A 24,364-nucleotide genomic window follows, 5' to 3' on the forward strand; every position below is an offset into this window, starting at 1 on the left:
TATCTGCGTGCGCGGGGGGCGGGCCAAAGGAGGAGGCCCCGCCCTCGCCTCCGAGGCCCCTCCCCTGCCCGGCCTTCCCTCAGCCGTTCTCAGCGCTTTGACCAGCAGAGGTGTGGGAGCTGGAGCTGCGGGTGGGGGCAATGAAGACCAGCGCCACCTGCTGCCTGCGCGACCTTCGCCACCCTGTGGACATTTTACAGATGGGGCAACCGAGGCTCAGAGAGCCCTGTTTCCCGAGGTCTTATGAACAGAAAGTCTGTTTCAGCTACTCCAAAAGCCCTCAGGCCGAATTCTTCAAGCACCAAAACAGCTCCAGGATTGTAGGAGGCCACATTTGGTGTTCTAGTAAGTTATTTTGACTGAGGGAAGCAAAGATACCGAGATGTTCCAGATACAAAGAACGACAACTGTAAATATATAAGAGAGCACGGCGCAGCGGGGATCTCTAGGCATTTCTGTAGTTTCGGTTAAACAGCTTGCGATGCCCAGGAAAGGAGAATCCCTCAGGCTGCTCCTGGGTGGTGGTGGATTGAACCAAACTGGAGACAGTTGCTGCTGTCCTCTCTCCAGTTACAGGCAGCTAGCTCAAGCTAGGGCAGGTCCCTTGGTGAGCGCGGCAGTGAGGAAGCATCTCTGGATGGATCGCAGCGTAGGTGCAGGAGGGATGATGAAGACTGGAAATATCCCAGAGATACTTAGAAGAGAGAATCTATTGGCATTGGGTATTAAGGGCAGGCAAAAGGGAGGCATCCCGGATGACACCAGGATTCTGGCTTAGGAGACTAGGTGGATGATGGCACCACCTCTGAGATGGGGAGCTCAGAGGGAAGACAAATTTGGGGGCAAAGAGGATGTTTGTTTCTGGCTGTGTTGAACATGGGCCCTGAGTGGAGATTTCCAGGAGGTCATCCAATGCTCGGGTCTGGACCTGGAGAGGGAGTTTGGGCCTCAGCTGTAGATTGTCTTGAGAGTGGTTGGACAATCCAGAGAGTGAGCGCAGTGAGAAGACCCAGGCCTGGGACCTGGGAAACACTGACAGTTAGGAGGCACCAACAAAGGACTCTGGGCAGGAGATGGGATGCTGGGAGCTGCTGGGGAAAAGCCAGAGAAGAGATGGTGGATGGGACTGTATTAGTTATCTATCGCCTTATAGCAAATTATCCTGGAATCCAGCAGCCTGAAGCAATGACTGTGTCTAGGGGTCTGGGATCTGGCTGTGGCTTAGCAGGGTGTCTCTGCCTCAAGATCTCTCACAGTGCTGCTGTCAAGGTGCTGGCGGGGGCCTCAGTCTCATCGGAGAGGCTCAGCTTGGGAAGGATCCACCTCCAAGCTGCCTCATGTTGCAGGAATCAGTTCCTCCCAGACTGTTGGATGAGGACTCGATTTCACACTGGCTGTTGGAGGGGGTCCTCTTACTTCCCTGCCATGTGGGCCTCCCCACAGGACATCTCACAACATGGCAGCTGGCTTTGTTCACAGCAAGTGAACTAGAGGGTATGAGAGGTCATATGAGACATCTGATAAGGAGCCAGCTCATTTCCGATCAAGCTTAGCCTTTTTCCTTTGTCAGCTGGTCACGAGGGACCTCTTGGATAGGTCATAGGTGTGAATGAGGGAGAGGCGCTGGTGTGACGGGGGTGGATGATATGGAGGTACAACATATCGCTTATAATCTGCTGGGCCCACATGAATTTACCACTTAGCAAGCCCGATAGAACCCAGTTCATTAGGGGCAGCTCTGGCCTTATGGTCCCTGATGTCCCCTAGTTCTCTCCACCAGGGTCCAGTAGCCTAGCGGAATTGCTTTTGGAATGTATATATAATTTTCTGCTATAGGTGGCCTGGTGTTGCTCTAGAACCCTAGGGGTGTACATGATGGATTTCCCACTAGGGCTTGCCATAAACCTCACACAGCATCTTTATTCACCGTCTATGCCTCTAATATTATAGGGTCTGTGAGCCCTGTGGTCCATGGGACAGCTCTTTCCTTTTACGTCATCCAGACATGTATGGGTCAGCGCAGAATTCTCAGGTGTAGAATATACTGCCTCCAGATCCCAAAGAGTGAGTTTTTGCATTGTGTTTCCTTCCCTGCAATGGGGTATTCAAGATGCAGTCGTTTGTCCTTTACTTTGGAAGGGATGTTCTGGTATGCCCCAGACCTAAACTCCACTGATGTGGCAAGCCCCCACATCTTCCCAGGGTTTATATTCCACCCGATTCGGAAGCACATATGTTTCATCGAGGTCTTCATTTACTTGTTACTTCTCGTTCAGCCAGCCAGATTAGTAGGATGTCATTGCAATGTTCTGTCAAATGTCCAGATGGCCAGGGCCCTTTGGTGGGAGAGTGACCACTGGCCTGGGGCAAGACCATAAATGTGAATGGCTGTCCTTCCCTGTGAATGTCAATGGTTCCTGATATGAGTGGTCAAATAGAAGGCCAGCCTCTGGGTCCCTGAGGCCGTGCTGATCCACGCTAGCAAGGACACCAGCACGGAAGCTGTAATTGGGGCTACTCCTTGGTTGAGTTTGTAGCAATCCACTACCATTTTCTGTATTTTTTAAAGATCAGACTGATGAATTAAATAGGGATACGATGGGGTCCATCCCCAACTCCAGATACTTTAGGTCTCCATGGGTAGCACTAATCTCTGCATTTCCCTTGTCCATGTGATATTGTTTTTTTGTTTTTGTTTTTGTTTTTTTACTTATCTTGGCTAAGCTAGGTGGGTAGGAGGCAACTTTCAGGGGCTTTCACTTGACCTTCACCTCTGAGAAAACTCTCCTCACACAGACCAAGGAACCAACATGGGCATTCTGCCAACTACTGAGTACATATATCCCAGAGATCTTTTCAGCCTTCCTGGCTGCTCCTTTGGCCTCGACAGTTACATGACAAATTGTACAGACTTTTCTTCTGACAGCAGAGCAGTCATGTTGTTTCTGTTGTTTTGAGATTTCCATTGCTTTCAGGGATCCCCGTTCTGTAGCAGCCATGGCCTAGAGAGGATGACCACCCCTGAGCCCAGTGTAGGACAAGGAACAGAACTTGGGAGTCTGATCTTTGTTTGTTAAACTACCACTTCTTGAACTTCGCTAATGCTCCACTCTGTCCTGTATGTAGGGGATACCACAGTGAATAAGATCCTGATTCTGCCCTGAAGAGGAGGGCACGAAATAGATATCCTCGGAAATCCTGCAGAAACCTACACGCAAGGCCCCAAACCCAGGGTATAGAATGCAGAATTGTGCGTTGCAATGATAATAGCAAACTCCCTGCCCTGGAAAGTCTGTACTGTCTTAAAAAAACACACACACACACATAAAGATAAAGATGGAGTGTAGTCTTTTAGCCTGGTCACAGATACTCCATTTCTTCTTCCTGGAACGTGGTAGGAGGGAAGTTTTCCTGCCCCCTGGAGGTGAGGAGTGGCCTAGGACTTGTTTTACCTAATTAAACGTGAGCAGTGATAAAGTTCTTTTCTTAGCTTCCTGGCGACTCTAGGAATTGACTGTGACTCCCCGTAGCCCATTCAGGAAGGCAGGCATCAGTTTGGGCACAGCCCCTCCTGGCCAATACAGAAACTGTGCACACTGACCACAGTCCAAGCTGGGAAAGTCCCAGACAAACCGAATCCCAAATGGTCACGAGGTGGTGACTTCCCAACCTTCTCCTGTTTTAGAAGAACGGGGTCCATGTCATTCCAGCCCAACTGTGAAGTCACCGTCTTATCACTGGGTGTGTGTCCTGAGGTTACCGTGATGAGTGGGTGTCTACAACTTGCACCAGGCACCGAGTCAGCCTCAGGATATTGCAAAGAAAGTGACAAACATGGTTTTGTCCTCATGACATTGACATTCTAGTGGAGGGTGGCTGATGAACTAGGAAGCAAGTAAATGAATATAATCATGTTTGAGAGATGGTGCTTGGAGGGAAATAAAGGGGCATTATGTGAGAGACTGCACAGCTACTTTAGCTAGGGTGTCAAGGAGGTCATGTGACAAGGAGCCAGCCAGACAGGACAGATGCAGAGAGTGGGAGGCAGGGACAAGTTTGGTATATTTAAGGAAGAGAAACAGAAAGCACCGTGGCTTGAACACGCTGAATGAGGAGGGGTTAGGTGGGAAACGGTGACTCAGATGCAGGAGGGGCCAAACCACGCAGGGCCAGCAGAGGAGAGGCAGGAGTGAACACGGCAAAGATGGGGCAATCAGGGAAGGCTTCCCAGAGGAGATTGCCTGAAGACCTGTTGAAGTCAGAGATGAGAGGAGGGGCAGTTCAAACCCCGGGCGTCTTGACTTCCTAGTTGTATGGCTCTGGACAAGTTATTTAACGTCTCTAAGCCGCAGGTTCCTCCTCTGAATAGGCGGCTAATAATAACCGCCCTGCAAGGTTGTTGTGAAAATTAGTGCCTGAAACCCGATTGGTGCTCAATAATGCCAGAGCGCTTTGATGGTGGACGTAGGGGCAGCGTGGCATGCTGTGGAAACGCGTCGTTCCGGGAGAGGGGGAGGGGCTGTCCCTACCCTTCCTTCCCCAGCCAGGTGACCAAAGGTCACCAGGCAAGACTGCCGCTGAGGGGCGCCCGAGGCTGCAGCACGCGAGGGGGAGGTCCGCGGAGGCTCCTCCCTGGACGGTCCGGCCGCGTCCGGGCCCCAGAGGAGGAGCACTGGCTGGAGCGAGCGGGTCTGTTGACAGCTGCTGACAGCTGGGGCAGGAGCAGGGGCCAAAGGGGGGCAGCGTCCTCAGTTCTCGGGTCCGCGATCCTGGCAGCCTTCAGGGTGAGATACGTAGCAGCTTCCCTACCCCAAAGCTGCTTCCCTCCCCCGCAATGCCCTCTTGCTGTCTCTTTAAGAGGTCAGCAGGTCGCCCCGCCTCTTAGGGATCTGATTGGCTTCTTCCGCGGCTTGCGCCTTCTTTTTGATGTATCTCCATTTCTATAGGCTTCTGGGGGCTGGGGGCGGGCCTGAGGGCTATAAGTAGGGGCTGTGGCTGTTTTTGCAGTTTTGGCTGAACGAAAAGGACGCGCCTGCCATCTGGTCACCGCTGCCGGGAAGGGCTGCGTGGTGTCTTGGGGGCCGGTGGGCCCGGCGCGCTGACCGCGTTTCCCCTTTCCCGCCGATTCCCCATTTCCGCGGAGCCGGCTGTCCCCGGCTCTTGCGCGACGTTCCCTGGCCTTGCTGCCTGCCAGGGGCGCTGGAGGCCGGAGTCCCGGGGCCTGGCCGGGTCTGCGCACCCTGCGGTGGTGGATGAGCGGCCCGGGCGGCGGGGGCTGAGCACGGCCCGGGACCCTCAGGTAAGGAGGGGATCTTCTCCCCTTTCCCGCCACACCTGGACGGGGAGCCCCATAGCTGCGCGTCCGGAAGCCCTGCCGCGGGGCTGGGTGCCCCCCTCCCTCTGCCGCGCCTGGGACCGGCGCTCCAGGGACGCCTCCCGGCCTCCGCCGCACCTACAGTCGCTCTCTGTCAGGGAGCTCCCAGAGCCCGGGTGCCCATAGTGACTCCCCGCGACAGCTGCGGGAGAGCGGGGAGCTGATCGGGACACCCACCCCCATCCCCACAGCTGGACCTGGGGCCCACCTGTCGCCGTTCCTTACTTTCGGAATGACCCCTTCCCGCTCACGGCACACTCTCAGAGGACCCCCTTGGGGAAGTTTCAGAGGGCCAGGGGCCCCTGGGTGAGGACTCACGGGAAGAGGCGGGTAACTGGGAGGCCCGTAGATGGGATGGGGCGGCTGAGCCCTCTGCGAGGGGGAATGAGCACACACACGGCTGCACAGGCCCCGGGCTGGCCATCGAACAGGGCTGGTGGACCCTGGGGCTTGAGGCTGTGTAGGAGGAGATCTAGGCCAAGTGGCCCCGCATCTGGGCCTGTGTCCCCACCTACAAACAGCGTGACAGGACCTGCTTCCACAGCAGGAGGTGTTGTTTATAAGGCCGGGCTGCTTTTGCATCAAGGACTGTCTGGGAGGCTCAGAGACAGCTTCCACGGATCGGGGGGATGGAGGGTGGAGAGCGATTTTGCCTTCTGCCTCTGTAGTGGGGATGAGGCTGTGGGGTCCTCCCAGGCGATCCTTCTCCAGCTCCCCAGAAGGGCTTGGCCGCACTCTGCTGGAGATTCATCTGTCCACATTGTAACATTTTGGTGAGAACTTAATTCTGTGCCAGGCGCTATTCTAGGGGATTGGGTCATGAGCACGCCTGGGATGGGCAGCCAGTAAACACATAAACACGCAGCTGGGCCACTTCAAATGAAGTGCTGTAAAGAAAACACCGGGTGGGCCAGCCGTGAGAGATGGTTAAGGAGCGCCCTGAGGAAATGGGCCACGTGAGGAGATGATGCAGGAGAGGAGCAAGCACCAAGGCCCTGAGGTAGGAGGACGCTTAACAGCTTGGAGAACAAGGTGGAAGCCAGGGGCTAGAGAATGGAAGGGAATGAGGCAGAGCAGAAGGCAGGGGTCAGATCAGATTGGGCTTTGACAGATGAGGGAAGGGGCCCAGGGCTTCCCATCCTCCTGGGGGCTCCTGCCTGGGCTGCTGGCAGTGTGTCTCAGACAGTGTCCACCTCCCCACCCCCAAGGATGAAAGATAAGGGGTTGGCGTCTGTCCTCTGGAGCCTTCTCATTTTGTTTTGGTTCTAGGGTTTAGAAGCTCAGCAATCTGCTAGGGGTCAGAAGCCCCGAGGGGCATGACAGCAACTATGAGGCATAGCCTCTCTCTTACGCTCCGGGCTCTCTGCCTTCCCTAGAGTTTTCCATCCAGCCCTGGTCAATCCCAATGCACAGATGGGAAAGCTGAGGTCCAGAGAAGGGAAAATCCCATCCAGGGGCTCATAGCAGGTCTGGCACTGCATGACTGGAGCCAGCCTGGCATCCTGCCCCATAGGCCGGCCACAGAGGAAGGGACGGAACTGGAGGCCCAAGTGGTGAGCGGGAAGATGGCCTCTAGAATGTTAACAAGGTCAGGAAAGTCCCTCCCAGGTGGAAGACAAGTCTGTCCCAGTTTCCCTGGGCCTGAGAGGCTTGGGGTTGCCTTAGGCTACTCAAGCATCCCAGAAAGTCCTCTGAGAATTCCCCTCTCTAGTCTGGGCTCCACCCCTACTGCCCCCTGCCCTCAGCCGGCCTTCCCACCGTCTCCTGTCCCACTGTCCCCCATTTCGTGAGCCTGCAGTCCCCTTCCTTGTCTGTCACCACCCAGACTTCTACCTCTGAGGCCAGGAGCTCACCCACGGTGGGGGGAGGAGAGTGTAGAGCCAGTGACTCACCCCTCTGTGCCTCTCCTTTCCCCCTCTGTACAATGGGTACAAAGTAGTTCCCTCTCATTTAGGGGCTGCTGTGTTAGTTAAGTGTGTCACCACACGTAAAGTCCTCTGTCTCCAGGTAGTGTGCGTGGTTGTTTCATTTTTTATCATTGCCTCAGTTGGTTTGTAAGCTTTGACCCATAGTGGCAATTCTGGTGTGGCCAACAGCCTCATGACCCAGCTGTGGTTCTCTGACCAGCAGCGCCGCAGGGGTTGGCGTTGAGGACTGTCAACCGGGCCCCGGGCCTGCGGATCAGAACCTGCCTGTGCACAGTGCTCAGGTCTGAGAAGCACAGCTCTAGATGAAGCCTTTCATTTACAGGTGGAGAGATCAATGCCTGGAGAGGGGCCCTTGGCAAGTTGCCACTTGAGGGCCTGGGCACTGGAGACAGATTACCTCGCAGGCGGCTCGCTGGCCCTGAGCTTTGTACGGTGGGGGTAACAGAAGTACTTCCCTTGTAAGGCTGGGAGGGCTCAGCGAGTGTGCTGTGCTGTTGTAGCAGAGTCAGCAGGGGCACTGGTGGGGAGCAGTCGATGTTATTCTCCTTCATCACCCCACAGCCAGCAGTGCTTGCAAAGGGGCCCTTGGACTTGGAACCAAATCCTTCTTTCCTCTACACCCCAAGCCCTCCTCTGGGGGTGGAGGGGGTGGAAAGCAACAATTACCTTTATGTTACCTTTTGTAGACCTTTGCTTCTCTGTCCTTGTCTGATCCTCAGCACCTCTGTCGGGTAAGTGTTATTGTCCCCGTGACACTCAGAGAGGAGAAACGACTCACACAGGGTCACGGAGCAAGTACACGGCAGGGCCAGAAGTGCAACCCGGATCTGCCCAACTCCATACCGTGTGTTAGCCGGAAGTTTTTCAGTAGTACAGGAGAGAAATCAGACTCCACCAGACCTAAGCAGAGAAAGGAATTTGTGGGATTTAAAACGCAAAAGAAAGTCCAGGGGTAGGATGAACTTCAGGTGTGGCCAGATCCAGGGGCTCGCATGAGGTTGTTCTGTCTCCGGGATGTATTTCCATCTGTCTCTCGGCTCTATATTTCTCGAAGTTGGCTTTATTCTCGGGTGGGTATCCATGTGCAGGGTCAAAGTGGGACAGCCCTGGCGTACTGCTTTTAGCAGAAAGCCCATCTGTTCCAAACAACTATAGCAAAAGTCTCAGGGCTGATTCTCATTGGTCGGGGCAGGGGAGCATCCCGACTGGCCGGGCTTAGATCCCGTGCTCGTTCCTTGGAGCTGTGGTACAGTCCGCTGTACCCAAACTTCATGGGCAGAGACTGGGGAAGGTGAGGCTCCCCCTCAGGAAATTGGGACGCTGGACAGGCAAAACCAAGTGACACTTCCCCCTTCAGACTCTCTATCCGGCTCTCCTGCTCCTTGGCCCTGTTCATCCCCACTGGGGACTGGGATCCCCATCCCTTCACAAGGAACTCTCAGCTTCCCGGCGGCTGCTGGGAGCTTGGCCTGCTCTCCCAGGCCTGCCCCTCCTGGGGCTGTTTGACACTTTGCTCCACAGGGAGTGGTGAGTGGGGTGGAGGGGGCTGGAGAATCTCTCTCCTTCAACTCCGGTCACTTAAAAGTCAGCATCTCAGGTCACGAGAAGTCTTCAGGGGGCCGGCACACCCCCTGCCAGCAGTAACCTCCCCGTGTTCAGCACGGCTGCAGTTCAGACGTCATACCCTCAACAGCCACATGCAGGTGCAAGCAAGGGGCTTTCCTCCTTCAAAGTATCGGGTGCTCAGGAACGAAAACATTTCTTGGGAGACTTCCCCCGTGTGGCATCATGTGCCCTGGCCTGAACTGGCCACCAGCAAAGAGAACACCGTTCTTGACTTTGACCAGAGCCTCCCTTCGGGGCACTGTTGGCAAAGGCGAGGACGATTATCCATTTGGTGGACCGTCCCCCATGTTGTGGGACATTGGCAGCCTTGGCCTCTCTCTATAAAAACATCATAGCACCCTGCCCCCACAGTCCCTGTGTCAAACTGGAGCACCCCTGCACACGGCCCAAGTGCCTGGTCCTGTTCCACACTGCCCCGACCCCAAAGCCACTGGCCAATAGTAATTCGTTCAGCTTGTGGCCCGGGAGAGGGGTCCCTGCCTGTTCAGCAGGGCATCATGGAGGGGGCCTGGACGAGAACAGCATTTTGTCAGCTAGGGACAAGGGAGCAGTGTTTGGTGGGGCCACATTAACAGCACTGGCCTTGCCATTGCAAAATATCCAGTGGCTCAGGCCAGAAGCCACCACATCCTTCCTGTCTTCCCTCGTTCCCTCCGTGTGTCCGTGGGGAGGTCAGGTGGGCCAACCCTCCCGAAGGTATCCCAAATTCCTCCACTCCACCCCCGCTGCAGCCACGCCCTCCTGCCTGCACTGGTACAGGGGCTCCACTCTGCCCCCGCTCCGGTCCGTTTTCCACGGCAGCCTGAGTGGAAAGGGGATCCCGTCCCCAGCCTTCGTGACACGCTTCTCATTGCATTTAGAATGAAATCGCATTGCATGTGGTCATATGGCCCCCAGTGACCTGGCCCTGCCAGCCTTTCTGATCACCTCCAGCCACACTGGCCTGCTTTTTGCCCTTTGAACAGGCCAAGCCTGTTTGTATTTCACGGCGTTTCCATTCATTGTTCTCTCGCAGATATGCTCTTTGTCCAGATTTTTCCAAGTCTGCCTGCTTCTCGATTAGTTAGATCTAGTGCAGAAGGCACTGGGTTGTCTGACGACCCAGTCCAAAGCAGCACCTCTTTATATTCATTGGGATTCTGCCTTAGCTGTTGAAACAAAGGTCTAGACAACAAGATAGAAGATTACTCCTGCATGTCGCGTGACAGTCTGCGTGCAAGCCGTCCAGGATATGCATGGAGGCCTATTGGGTGTGGGACCCAGATGCTTTTTCTTACTGCTCTCTCCTCAAGCCATGGCTTCCGTCTCGTGGTGTAAGATGGCTGCTGTTGCTCCTGCCACCACATCCCTATTCCAGGCAGTGGGAAAGGAGAAGTGCATGGCCTGAAATTGACAAACTCATTAAATTAACTGTTCACTTACAATTGGATAAAAGTTGGTCATGGGGCCATAGCCAGTGGCAAGGGAAGCTTAGAAAATAGCTATTGTTCTGGGCAGCCTTGTGTGAGTTATGGGCTCCAGTGCTAAAGGGAAGGGTGGATGCTGGGGACCCTGGTAGTCTCTACTGTGTTACCCGTTGTTCCATTCCACTCCTCCGTTTTCTTCTCTGAGCCTTTATCTCTAGGAGAAGTTTGCTTCGTAAGGCAGTTTTCATGCTGGCTGGCTGCCTCCCCTCCTAGAACAAAGGGGAAGTGTGGCCCAACACCCAGATTCCTCCCTGGCTCGTGGTAGGTGCTGCTGCTGCGGGCGGAAAATGCACGAAGAACGCACCCTTTCTTTGGACCTACTGTGTGTCGGGCATATGTTTGCCCTGTTGGTTTGGCCTCGAGTTGCCAATGGGGATGTGATCCACAGGCAGCGAGTGGCCTGTTGGAGAGAGGGATGGAGGAGGATGGTCTCAGCCCACCTGCCTCAGTCTCCTCTCCCTTTCAGCCAGAGGCAGTGCTCCCGTTTCATGGCCTGGATAGGTAGCAGGGATGTCCCTGTATCCCCTCCAGCCCTCGCCTTCGGCCCGTCGTTCAGGGGCCACCGATCCTTGCTAACAGGGCGCTGAGCGTCCTGGGCTGCCCCTGGCTGAGTGTGAGATCTGCACTCTCGGGGTGTAAACAGAACACGTCTTTCTAATTTTTTAAAACTTACTGACGTGTAACCCGTGCAGAAAAGCACACAGATCCTAGATGCGACTCAGTGGATTCTGACAGGGTGAACACGCCTGTGTACCCGCTCCCCCCACCCCCAGATCAAGCGCCGGAAGCTGGTGTTCCTCCCCCCACCACTACGCCCTCCGTCCTCCACAAAGGTGACCCTCGCCTAGACCCCTGCACGGGGTCAGGCAGCAGCATATCCACTCTTGTGGCTGGCTCTGCTCAGCACCGTATCTGTGAGGCCCTTTCGTGTTACTGCTGGTAACAGTAGTTTCTCTTTCTGTTCTGCTGCTTATACCGACGCCGCCATATATGTGTGCCTGCTGCCGATGGTGGGCATTTGGGCTGTTGCTAGCCTGGGGCTATTATAAATGTACCCAGAAGTGGAGACGCCAGGCCATCAGGCCCTGTGTGTTCAAGTATTCGTTTTCATGCTGGCATCTGTTACGTCCTGGTGCCCGGGCCACACACACCTCGCTCACATGCCCTGGGCCCCCTGAGCTCCCTGAGGAAATCCCTGCTGCCAGCAGTGTGGGCCCAGCCCCTCTGCTCCTGTCCCTGAGAGCCCAGTGACCTGGGAGCCTGCTTTGTCCAGGGCAGTTCCCAGGGTTCCCGGCCACCGGCTGGACTCTTTTTCTTTTCTTCTTCTTCTTTTTTTCAGTGTTTGTTTTTACCTATTTATTCATTTTTGAGGAAGAAAGGGAGAGAGAGAGAGAGAGCACGAGCAGGGGAGGGGAAAAGAGAGAGGGAGCCAGAGGATCCAAAGCGGGCTCTGCGCTGACAGCAGCGAGCCCAATGCAGGGCTCAAACTCAAGAACCATGAAATTATGACCTGAGCTGCAGTCGGACCTCAACCGACAGAGCCACCCAGGCACCTCCAGGCTGGGGTCTTAAGCTGTCATTGGGAGACGCTTGTCTGCGGGCCCACCTGCTGACTCTACAGCAGCCCCCCCCCCCCAACTTTCCTGCCTTTGCAGACACAGCGCCCTCTGCAGGACATCTCCTTCCCTCCCTTCTCCACTTGGACACCTGTGCAGCTTCCAGGCACAGTGCACGTCCCCCCAGATTTGCGTCTGCCTTTCCAGGGTGGCAGCAGAGGCTGATGAGGGCCGTGGGCCACCTGAGGTGTGCCTGATGCCCCACTCTGGCGCCTGGTGGCCGTGTGATTGCCTCGAAGTCGGCTCTGCATCTGCGTGCAGGGAGGAAGTGCAGCTCGCGGAATCTGGGGACTGCACGTGTGTGGGTCGTAGGAGGCGCCTGGCACCACTTAGCCTCACGGGGTGGATGCCGTCGGTCATTACCGCGTTGCAAGGGCAGGACGAAGCAGGCACAGAGGGGCCAACAACTCTGGCTCCTAACCCCTCTGTTCTCTGTCTGTCCCCGGGGCCCCCGGGGACTGGGGGGATGAACTGAGGTCGTGCCGAGTAGCTTGCGCTGCTGTGCCAGGCTCACGGTAAGGCTCCACCAGTGGGGTGGCATTTACTGTTGGGGTCACCGGGCCCCTGTCTGGGGGTTGTGCTGTGGCACGTGCAGGAGCCACAGCCCGCCCTCCTCCTGCTGGGTGGGGGAGCTGTCCGCAGGCCCACTGTATGCGGCCCTCTTGGGTTCCACTGGGAACCTGAGACCAGAGACCCGGGGCCACGCAGCCACGCTGGGGCTCTCGCTCCCGCAGGGCCAGCTGCTGGCGGGATGGACGCCCTGGAGGAGGTGTTTCGGGCCAATGGGAGCACAGCCCCGCCCCCGCCCGTGGCGCCCAACATCAGCGTGCCACATCGCTGTCTGCTGCTGCTCTATGAGGATATTGGCACCTCCAGGTGAGGCAGCCGTGGCCCTGCTGGGCCGACTGGCTGCGTGTGAGTGGGTTTCCCCCGTGTGTGCGGGGGTGTGTGCGTGTGCATGACGGGCTGCGGAGGGGGATGGGTGCAGACAGAGCCTTGCCAGTCAGCTGGCTTCTCTGCCCGTCTGCTAGGGTCCGGTACTGGGACGTCTTGCTGCTCGTCCCCAATGTGCTTTTCTTCATCTTCCTGCTTTGGAAGCTTCCGTTCGCTCGGGCCAAGATCCGCGTCACCTCCAGCCCCATTTTTATCACCTTCTATATCCTGGTGAGTTCAGTCCAACTCCAACTGGCATAAGTGCAAAAGGGAATTCTCAACTGCCTCTGTAATGAAAGCCAGCTTCAGATGAGGCTGGATCCAGAGGATTAACGGGTGTCATCAGGACTCTGTTTCTCAGCATCTCTGCCCTCCTCTGGCCTTATCTCAGATGAGCTCTCCCTGCCTGGTGTCAGAGATAGCCAAGAGCAGCCGTGAGCTAACATCCTGCCTCCCTGCCAATGCCAGCGGAAGAGGACTTCTTTACTGGCGGTGCGAGTATGGACCTGAAATTCTCTCTGACCGGCCCACCTTGGGTCCCTGTTTGTCCCCGAGCCAATCACTGTGACTAGCAGGGAAAGGGGCACTTTGGCGCTGGGGTGTGGGGTCAACTCAGCCAGACTATGTGGACTGAAGAGGGTGGTGGTCCCTGAAAGAAAAGTGGGGAATCATTAGTAGAGGGAAGGGGAATAGATACTGGCTGGGGGGGAAATGCCCACGGCCACCCCCATCTGTCTGTCTGTCCATCCAGCCATCCACACACTCTTTGAGACCTCTTTGGAACCTCTTCCTGCCTGTTGGGCAAACCTGAATTCTCCTCAGTCAGTGCTCTTGGTGTGGGCCTCCTCGGGAGAGGTAGCAGGGCTGTGGTTGAGAAGGTGGGCCCAAGGTGTGGCTTCCAGGTGAGGGTTCCAGGTGCGGGGCCATCCAGCTGCATCCTTCAGAGCTCAGGCCTGACTGACTGGAATCCTTCCCTCTCTCTGCCTCTTAGCTACCACTGCCTGAGAGCTGAATGGCTCTCTGGTCCCCCTCTTTGTGGCCTGGCTCAGAGCTTCCCAGGCAGGGGAGTTGTCAGCGGGCAGGCAGGGTCAGGGGAGGCTGTGTGGAACCCTGGAGGCCGTTGGTGGAGGCCCCAGGGGTCGTTGGCTGACTGGAGCCCCCTCCTCTGTGAGGCAGTGGTGGGTGTTGAAGCCTGCTCTCTTCTGTCTTCCGCTGCCTCTCTGACTCATTACAGAGATGAGTATTTATTCCACAGATAAAACATTTATTTAAAGCATCACTTACTGATGCCCTCTCTGGGGAAGCAGACAAGGAGAAGCGACCCAAGGCCAATGCCCAGGAACACAACGCAGGGACAGGGGACTCAGCACTGCCCTCTTATTCCTGGGGACTCTGTTCTAGAAAGCTCAGGAGACAGCGGTGAGGGTTGACTCAGGCTATCTCCAGACCCCAGCTGTGCTGAATGACCTTGGACTGGTGGCTTGGCCTCTCTGTGCCTCAGTGCCCTCCTTCTCACATCATGTGCACTGGGTCTGCTTTACCCTGGGGCGCTCCTGTGATCTTGGGGTCAGTCTCCCCAGGAGGCTGACACGGTTTTTGTGGCGCAGAGGACAGACTGTTGTGTGTGTCTGGATTCTTCTTTTTCTTACATTTGTTTATTTTGAGAAAGAGAGAACACGCACATGGCAGGAAGTGAGGAGGGGCAGAGAGAAAGGGAGAGAGAATCCCAAGCAGGCTCCTTGCTGTCAGCACAGAGCCAGGCTTGGGACTCAAACCCACAAACCGCGAGATCATGACCTGAGCTAAAACCATGATTCTGATGCTTAACTGACGGGGCCACTCAGGCGGCCCTGTACCTGGACTCTCCCCTTCATATGTATCCCAGAAAACCAAAGTTAGATTCATAGAAGCTGGAGGGAACATATTGACTGAGAATCTGACAAGTCCTAGGGCTTCAGGCATGGCTGGATTCAGGGGCTCGGCAATGTCGTGGGGGCACAGTCTCTGTCTCCCTGTCAGCTTGGGTCTCTCTGTTGGCCTTGCCTCTAGCAGTCTTGCCCTCCTGGAGTCAGACAGCCCGGCAACTCCAGGCTGGCGCGCTCCTCAGCTTCCTTTCGTAGTGGCTGCACCTGCTGTCCTGGGCGTGCCTTTCACTAGACTCCCTTGGGATCCCCTGCCATCCCCAAATCAGGGAATGCCATAGGCTGAATGCCCAGCCCTGTGCTACAGGCCAGCCCCTGAAGCCAGGCATGGTGGGGTCAGCCCCCCGAACCATGCGAGCGGCAGGGAGAGGGCGGAGGCTGTTGCCAGAAGAAGCGAGTGGACACCGGGGTGACAAAATCCAGGCACTTTTGCACCGCCTGCCAGTGCAGTAGCCCTCCTCAGGGTCTTTGATGTCTCTTCCCTGCACCCTCCCATCCCCCGCGTCTTGGAAATAAAACCGCTAATATGACAGTGCTAGCGCCCGACGTGCACCTCGCCTTCACTGGGTGCCACGCATGCTTCTGCTACATGTACTTACCCATTTGCCCCTGCCAGCCATCAAATGCAGTGCATGCTAGTTTTACCCCATTTCATAGATAAGGAAACTGAGGCACGGAGGTGCACTTCCTGGCCTGAGGTCACAGAGGCAGGAGGCAGCGGGGACCCACCATGTCACCCCTAAGAATGTCACCATTCTCAGGCTGCCAGTGTAGCCAGGAAACTGAGGCCGGAGAGGGAACTGTCACCAGCAGCGGAGGATCTCGCCACCCCCCTGCATCCCACCCCTGACTCTTAGCGTAGAATCCTTCTGTTCTCGAAGAATCAGAGGCTCCTGCAGAGGCGGGGTGTGGGTTTGCAGTCCCGCTGTTCCCAGACGCCTCGTTCCCTGACCCCTTAATGGCATCCCCGCTCTCGCCCACCAGGTGTTCGTAGTGGCGCTGGTGGGCATCGCCCGGGCCGTGGTGTCCATGACGGTCAGCACCTCGGACGCTGCCACCGTTGCTGATAAGGTGGGGCCGGGCCTGCTGACAAGGGTGGGGGGATGTTGGGCACTGGGGAGAGGGGTGACTGGGCCCCCCAGGCTGACAGTCTGCCCACTCTGTGTCCAGATCCTGTGGGAGATTACCCGCTTCTTCCTGTTGGCCATCGAGCTGAGTGTGGTCATCCTGGGCCTTGCCTTTGGTGCGTGTGCGGCTGGGGCCAGTGCTCTCCCTGTCCCTCCCTAGCGGGCACCGACCCCACCACGGCCACCTGGCTGGCTCCCCCTGACCGACCAGCATGTTTCTTCCAGGTCACCTGGAGAGCAAGTCAAGCATCAAGCGGGTGCTGGCCATCACCACAGTGCTGTCCCTGGCCTACTCTGTCACCCAGGTAAGAGGGGAGGTGGGGCAGGTGCAGCAATGAGGGCTCCCTGGAGGAGACCAGGGGGTCACTGAGGGCCGCACATCCACTGCTTCCTGATTCTGGGTCAGGGTTTGAATGTTTATCAGGTGCAGTGTTCTCAAACTTTAAATGCGCCCCAGGAATCACTTGGGGTGCTTGTTAACAAGGCAGGTTTTACCCCCCCCCCGCCCCATTCTAATCCAATAGGTTGGGGTGGGGGCAGGGAGGAGGCCCAGAACTTGCTGTTTTAAGAAGCAGCCCGGGTAGGGAAAATACGGGTTTGCAGACCACCCTGAGAGCTGTCCATCTAGAGACTCCTTCCTTAGATCTGGTGGGGGCTGCCTCTTGCCCAGTTCTGTCTCCTGCCCCATGGCTGGGCCTATTCTGGGTGGTGGAGTGAGGCGAGCAGGGGGCAGGGCGAGGCCAGAGAGCAGTCTGGAGTGGGGATCTCTGATGGCCAAGCTGGGGAGCTGGGCTTGGGGTGGTGGAGAGATCTGGGTGCTTTGTATGAGGGAGCTCCCAGGGAGGGGGCTTTCCAGGTGGGCAGGAGACTGAGACCCTCCCCCACCTGCCCCTGCAGGGGACGCTGGAGATCCTGTACCCTGATGCCCACCTGTCAGCTGAGGACTTCAACATCTATGGGCATGGGGGCCGCCAGTTCTGGCTGGTCAGCTCCTGCTTCTTCTTCCTGGTGAGGCCGAGGGTGCCCTCCCCCATTCTGGGCACCTTGGGGGTGGCCCCGAGGAGCCTCAGAGCATGAGACTGGATGCCTTGGTACTGGTGTCCCCAGCATCCTTCTCAGCCCTGCTCTGTCACCACAGGTCTACTCTCTGGTGGTCGTGCTCCCCAAGACCCCGCTGAAGGAGCGCATCTCCCTGCCTTGTAAGCAGCTGGTGGGTGGCTCTGGGATAGGGCTGGGTCCCTGGGGGGTGGGGCGTTGACTCTTTTCCCGGAGAGCCGTGGGTGCCAGGGAGGGAGTCCTCCTGGGGGTCCAGAGGGGTCTCCGGTGACACGCTGGGAATGGAGGGTGGAGGCAAGGGCAGGACCTTACGGTCCCCAACCCCCCAGCACGGAGGAGCTTCTACGTGTATGCGGGCATCCTGGCGCTGCTCAACCTGCTGCAGGGGCTGGGAAGCGCGCTGCTCTGCGCCGACATCATCGAGGGGCTCTGGTAGGTGGGGCGGGGTTCAGGGTGTCTACTGGCCCGGCTGTAGGGGTGGCGGGCAGGGGGAGGCCAAGCCGAGGCCCCACCCAGAGGAGGCCCCTCCCTGACCCTCTCCTCCTGCCCCCCAGCTGTGTAGATGCCACTACATTTCTCTACTTCAGCTTCTTTGCGCCCCTCATCTACGTGGCCTTCCTCCGGGGCTTCTTTGGGTGAGTCTTCCCACCGGGGGTGGGGGGGGGGTGTGTGTGTGGGGGGGGTGTGGGCAAGGGGTGTGGGCCCCGAGGGGTAGGCGGTGGCCTGCCTGCTCGCCACCCCGCCTCTGGTGGTTTGAGGGCCGTGAGCTCCGCCTCGTGGCTGCCGGCGGAACTGCGCCTCCAGCTTTCTGCGCCTGCGCATCCGCAGCTGCGCGGTCCTGAGCGTCCCTCGGCCCGGCTCAGGCTCGGATACCAGGAAGGCGATGCTGATGAAGGGTGTATGTATATTCCTACACGTGCTTACACACACGCATACACATTCGTACATTATATACGCATACACGTTACACGTTATATATACAACACATACAGACATACACACTTTCCCGGCAGGAGAGTAGCTCTGCGCTGTTCTACACTTGCTGCTTTTTGTTCTATGGTAGATTAGCTCATTCTTTCAGCAAGCATTCACTGAATACCTACTCCGTGTCCCGCACCGCTGCAGCCGCCAGACACCGCAGGGGACAAAGGAGACACAAGTCACCATGCTCCCGGATTCAAGCTGGGAGTGGCTAGGGAGAGGAGCAGGGCTGGGGGAAGCCGGCCTGTAGTGCAGCGTAGGGTGGGTGCACTTTGGTGCACGTGGCAGGGAGACAGGATGCTAAGGACACATGGGATGGAGGCTTGGACCCTGGGCCTCTATTGTGGCAGGAGTGCTGGCGTTTTGCCCCCCACCCCCACCCGCCGCACCCTCCCCCACCTGCTGGGTTTGAGGAAGTAGGGGCATCAGAGGTGGGGTGAGAGGGGCTGGATTGGACCCCAGCCCAACCCTGATCCGTGTGGGACCTTGCATGTGTATTTATCTCCCTGGCCTCAGGCTCCTTTTTGCAAATCGGGTGCAGTGCTTCCCCATCAGTTTTATCTCGATGCTGGAGGGACCAGTAAATGCAAAGTGAGAGGTCACAAAGCTGCAAGGGTGGAGGTCACAGCTGGTGTTTGCGGAGCACCTCGGGGCCGGAATTTACCTCCGTTTACCCTCTTGAGCTCAGAGTTGTACAGAAACAGGCGCAGAAGTCCTTGCCCAAGCTCACATACGGGCTGAGTTTTAAAACAAGTCCCATTGGACTCCAGAGTCCAAGCCTTGGGGACCTCCCAGGGTGGCGGTTAGGCAGCCATTCGTGTGTTTCATTCCCTGCCCAAAGGCCTTATTGCCCAGAAAAGGAAGCCTTTCTTGACCCTCCGGTGGAGCTTCCCTGTCTCTCTGTCTTCTCCACCAGCTCGGAGCCCAAGATCCTCTTCTCCTACAAATGCCAAGTGGACGAGACTGAGGAACCAGACGTGCACCTGCCCCAGCCTTACGCGGTGGCCCGGCGAGAGGGACTGGAGGCAGCAGGGGCCGCGAGTACACAGTTCGACTCGGCCGGAGGGGTGGCCTACCTGGACGACATCGCCTCCATGCCCTGCCACACTGGCAGCATCAACAGCACAGACAGTGAGCGCTGGAAGGCTATCAACGCCTGAGTGTGGCCACCCTGGCAGGAAGGCCTGCTGGGGCCTGCGGAGGGCAGACTGGAGAGAAGGCCAGGGCGCGCAAAGCCCCTGGTGGAGGAGGACGAGGTCGCAGGACCTTCTGTGGGCGGCAGCCCCGTGCGGGCCCTGTCCTGCCCTCTGCGTTGCCTGTGGCCACCTCTGCTCTAGCTGGGGGCTGCCTCCCCCTTCCACCTGCCCTCACCCTGCTCAGCGACATGGCCCAGACTCTGATCTCCCAGGGCCTGCTGAGGGCGTCTCCTTTTTCCAAAGCCTGCGCACCCGGGACCGGTCTGGCCTTCCTCGTCCCTTCCAAAGTCCCCTCCCCGTGGCACTTTGGCCTCTTCAGAGCCCGCTCTGGCAGGTGGGCTGAAGTGTGGATATTTTCTTGATCTATTTTTTAATAAAAAACAAAAGGAGCAGAAGGTGTAGCTGTAGAGGTTCTGCCGGAGCGCCGGGGCCGGGGCGAGAACCCGTGCCGTACAGAGGTCCTGGCAGGTCCTGTGTCCCCAGCCCTGGGAGGCCCTGGGCCCCTTCGTTTACTCAGCCAAGGAACACTGGCCAGTGCACAGGCTGGCTGCTGGGGACATAGAGGGAAATCGGATCCCAGGGCTCCCTGCCCCAGGCCCCTTTTTGAGCAGAGGAGACACACATGAAAAGAGCATCATGGTTCTGTGAGCTGTTGTCTCCCTACCCTGTTGGGGAGCCCGGGGTTTAGGATGAGCCCTGCGGGCCCCATCCTTTCTCTGCTCCTTCTGCTCTGCCATCTTGGACAGGCCGCTCCTCCTCCCCCAGCTCCTGTTCAGCATCTGGAAAATGGGGATTAGAAGGCCTGTCTTCGAGGGGCTCTTGTAAGGGTTAGGAAACAGTAAGCGTGCACGGCTGGCAGACGGTTATGGGGCAGTAATGACAACTGGATTGTTTTTAGCCCCTAGAACAGTGCTTGCCACGTAACAGGTGCTCCGAAGGTAGGATGGCAGGGAGTTGATGGGATACGCTGAGAAGAGGCCAGAATAAAGCAACCTGTGAATAAGAGAGAGGTGCTGGTGTCCGTGTTGCTGCCATCGTACTGAAGTCTGTCCCTGAGACTTTGGGCAGCCAGAGAAAAAGGGAGTTGCCAGTTACGCGATCCCCTGTGCCAGAGAGGAGGAGGAAGGCTCAGTGGGACCACAGGGGTGCTGAGGGTCAGGCCCGGCCCCGCCTGCCCTGCCAGCCCTCTTTCGTGGGAGAACAGCAAGGGCACTGGCGGAGGGGGGGGCCCATGAGGCATGCTCGTCGGAATCGGGGGCCCAGAGGGCCATCCGTGGGCCCGGACACCGGCAAGTGCAAAGGCACAGCCGGGGCGGGGACCGTTGGGGCTGCCAGGAGGTTGCTTCTCGCAGCTTTCCTAGAAGCCTGTTGGGGGCGGGGGAAGGAGGCCTGCAGCGCCTCCCAGGCAGGGCAAGCGTTGGGGGCCGGGCGGGACCGGACAGTCCAGCCCAGAGCTGCATTCAGTGACTGCAGCCTGGGACGCCTGTGCTGAGATACCAGACTCACAGCCGGGGTTTGCTCAGTGTGGTGACGGATCAAATGGCTGTGTCAACAGGGAGGCACCAACAGAAGAGAAGAGGCTAGAGGCCTACCCCTTTTTTTGTCCTGATCTTAAAGTTTGTGTTTTAATAGGTAATAGACGTACATGCCAAAACACACACACGCACACACACACTCAAAAAACGAGGTGCAGGGAGGTGTACGACGAAGTTTGACTCTCCTCCCTACCTTGACTTTCAGGTTCCCTGTCCCCTTCCCCCCCGAAGCACCACCGAGGCCAGGGGCTTCATTGCCTTCCAGAGGCCCCCGTGTGTATTCATTACCCCTGTTCTGGAAACGTAGACGTTCTGTAGATTTTTTCCTCACTGACATCTGATCTTGGGATCATCCCATGTCAGATGCGAGAGCTGCTTCCCTCCGGCAGCTGCATACATTATGGATATATTGCAATTTATTTAACCAGTCCCCTTGGGATGGACTTTTGTTCCTGATCTATTTTGCAACAACAGACAGCACAGTGGCAAAAATCCTTAGAAATATGCTTTTGGTAACTCATGCAAGTGGAATTACTGGAGCACGTGGTCTTAATTAGTTTTAATTAGTCTTACAGTCTTCTGGCAGAGACTAATAGCCATCCTCCAATATATGTCCTTCTTTTCTCCCATTGTTTTTAAAAAAAAATTTTGTTTAATGTTTATTTCTGAGACACAGAGACAGAGCGTGAGTGGGGGAGGGGCAGAGAGAGAGGGAGACACAGAATCTGAAACAGGCTCCAGGCTCTGAGCTGTCAGCACAGAGCCTGACGCAGGGCTCGAACTCACAAACCATGAGATCATGACCTGAGCCGAAGTCAGATGCTCAACCGACTGAGCCACCCAGGCACCCCTCCTTTTCTTCCCTTGTAATGGAATCCCTGGTTTTCCCTCCTTTTCTTCCCTTGTAATGGAATCCCTGGTTTTTTTAAAAGCTGGATACACAGCTTCCTGGAATAAGACTACATTTTCCAGCCATCCTTGCAGGTAGGTGTGGCCATGTGACTACGTTCTGGCCAATGGGATGCAAGCATACACACAACTTCCTTAGAGAGAGAACAGGCTCTGTTCCTTCCTGCTAACTGGGATGTGGTTGCAGTGGCTGGTATTGTAGCAGCCATCTCGAATCACAGAGTATCTTGGGAACGGAAGCCTCTCACGGAAGTGCAACAAGATAGAAGGAGCCCATGTCCTGACACTGGTGCATCCATGGTGGCCTTGGACTTCCTTCCTTTTTAGAAAAAAAATTTTTAATGTTTATATATTTTTAAGAGAGAGAGAGAGAGAGACAGGGCACACATGGGGGGAGGAACAGAGAGAGAGGAAGACACAGAATCTGAAGCAGGCTCCGGTCTCTGAGCTGTCAGCACGGAGGACAACGCGGGCTCAAACCCATGGACTGTGAGATCATGACCTGAGCTGAAGTCAGAAAGATTAGCCGGCTGAGCCAGCCGGTGCCCCTTATGATGGCTTTTTGAATATGAGGGAGAAAAAAATGTCTACTTTGTTTAAACCGCTTTGGATTTTTCTCTTATAGTTCAACCTAATCTGAACCAGCACACTCTTCAAGGAGGCTGTACGAGTATTAACTCCTACCAGTGCAGCCTCATTGACACTGTGCGCCATTCAAATTTTTAATCTTCCCGAAAAGACTTGCTTGCTCCTGTTCTTCTAGGAGCACTTTCCAGATGGCAACAAACACCATGCTGAAGAGTGGCCAGAATGTGGGGAATTCTGGAAGCCTTGTTATGGCGATGGAATTAACCCTATGTGGCCCAAGTTCCAGTCCTACCTCCCTGCTGCCTCTGCTCATGAGGTATGGACCTTGGGCGAGTGGCGTCTTCTCTCTGACCTTCAGTTTCCTCATAGGGACTCAGGGTATCTGATGACTGGTTGCTATCTAATCTTCCCTTCCTTAGTAACCACACCCTGGTGTTTTGTGGTTCAGTGAAGCAGGCAGGTGTAAGGTGACATTCCTTGACCCTTCGTAGTCACTCACGTGACTAAGTTTTGGTCAGTGGATGTTAGCAGAAGTATGAGGCTTTCTTTAACACAGACTGCTTAATAGGCGTTGACTCAGCTAGGAGGTATGCTCTTTTGTCCCCCTGCTTCCTACAATGCTGATGTGATGACCGACTCTCTGGCAGCCATCTTGGATGATGAGGTAGGTGACTTTGGGAAGCTATGCCTTGGGACTTCTCAAATAGACAGAACAACAAGTCCTGTTCCCAGTGATGGTGATGCTGTACCAGCACTGGAATGCTGCCAACAGGCTTCCTTAATGGGAGAGAAAGAAACTATCTTGTATACAGAAGCTTGGTCCTAATGACAATATGTGAGGATCAAAATAGCCCCCCTCCCACCACCAACAGGTCACTCGCAGGAAATAGGATACTATTTTGAGATAGTAATTGTGTCTTTTCCTTCTTGAGCTTCGCTTTCTTTTCCCTTTCATGTCAGGGGGAGTTGGGTCTTGTCCTTCCTTACCCAGGGAAGCCCACAGATGGTGGCTGACCTCCTGACTTTGTCCCAAATGCCTTGGGTTACTGAAGGCAGCAGGTGGGGATTCCCTTGGGAGTCAGGTCTATGTGTCCCTGAGCGTTGAGGACCAGGCATGGGGGAGGCCGGGCTCCAGATAAGATGGCGCCCTTGTGAGCCTCGGGAGGAAGACTCTGGGCACAGCGGTCTCCAAGCCCAAGTGATACAGACACTGCAGAGCTCAGCTCAGCAGGTCCCTGTCACCAGGAGCACTGGAGGTCTTAGTGGTAACGGCTGGGAACACGCGACCAGTGGTGTAGTGGCCTGCCAGGTACTGCAGGCCAGGTGGCTAACATGACAGACATTTCCTTCTCATGGTTCTGGAGGCTGGAAGTCTGGGATCAAGGTGCCAGCAGACTTGGCTTCTCCTGAGGCCCCTCTCCTTGGTGTGCTCACTGTGTCCTCAGATGGCCTTTCCTCTGTGCATGCACGCCCCTGATGTCTCTCTGTGTGCCCAAATTTCCTCTTCTTATGAGGACACCCATCAGATGGATTAGGGCCCACCCGAATGGCTTTGTTTGAACTTAATCGGCTCTTAAAGGCCTTGTCTCCAAATACATCACATTCTCAGGTGTTGGGTGTTAGGGCTTCACCATGTGACTTTTGGGTGGGGGGGGACACAATTCAGCCCATAATAAATGGCACGAATGCTTCTCTTCCCCTGACATCCTGACACTGTACCAGAGCTAGGAAACTTGACCTGGTCCAGGGACCAGGCAGAAAGCCCCCAAGAACAACAGAGGTGAAATCTTCTACCCGCTCAGCAGAATCGGACCAAGTAGGAAATTAAGGAGCCTTCTAGAAAGTCACTTGTATGTTTGTGGCCTGGGATTCACTGCACCGGTGTAAGGGGGGTTTGCTTGAGGATTGCCCACACATTCTGCTTCTCTTCCTTCCGGACACACATAGAGGATCATTGTACTTCCCTGCCCCCTTTGGGGAGAGGGGTAATGCCGCGGGACTTACTTTGATCGGAGGTCCCACGTGTCATTTCTGGGTAGAAGCATTTAACTGCTAGTACATTACTCTGTCCTGCCACAGGACAGAGTATGTCCTGCCACTGGAACGT

At 56.2% G+C, this 24,364-nt stretch overlaps 1 protein-coding gene across 3 annotated transcripts; it reads left to right on the plus strand.

Moving 5' to 3' along the window:
• The first annotated feature begins 154 nt into the window (after positions 1 to 154).
• TPRA1 (transmembrane protein adipocyte associated 1) lies at positions 155 to 20,352 on the plus strand. 3 transcript variants are annotated; one of them, XM_042962356.1, is made up of 11 exons: positions 155 to 345; positions 12,745 to 12,886; positions 13,042 to 13,174; positions 15,850 to 15,936; positions 16,036 to 16,108; positions 16,218 to 16,297; positions 16,890 to 17,000; positions 17,131 to 17,191; positions 17,378 to 17,480; positions 17,603 to 17,683; positions 18,946 to 20,352. In XM_042962356.1, the coding sequence occupies exons 1-11, from the start codon at positions 201 to 203 to the stop codon at positions 19,187 to 19,189; spliced, it is 1,260 nt and encodes a 419-aa protein (XP_042818290.1). In that variant the 5' UTR covers positions 155 to 200; the 3' UTR covers positions 19,190 to 20,352. The 3 variants fall into 3 exon arrangements, with proteins under 3 accessions (XP_042818290.1, XP_007097448.1, XP_042818294.1); XM_007097386.2 differs by lacking the exon at positions 155 to 345 and adding an exon at positions 4,590 to 4,784; XM_042962360.1 differs by lacking the exon at positions 155 to 345 and adding an exon at positions 5,008 to 5,299.
• The last annotated feature ends 4,012 nt before the right edge of the window (positions 20,353 to 24,364 follow it).

This window comes from Panthera tigris, chromosome A2 (assembly GCF_018350195.1).
Source record: "Panthera tigris isolate Pti1 chromosome A2, P.tigris_Pti1_mat1.1, whole genome shotgun sequence".
Taxonomy (NCBI): Eukaryota; Metazoa; Chordata; class Mammalia; order Carnivora; family Felidae; genus Panthera; species Panthera tigris.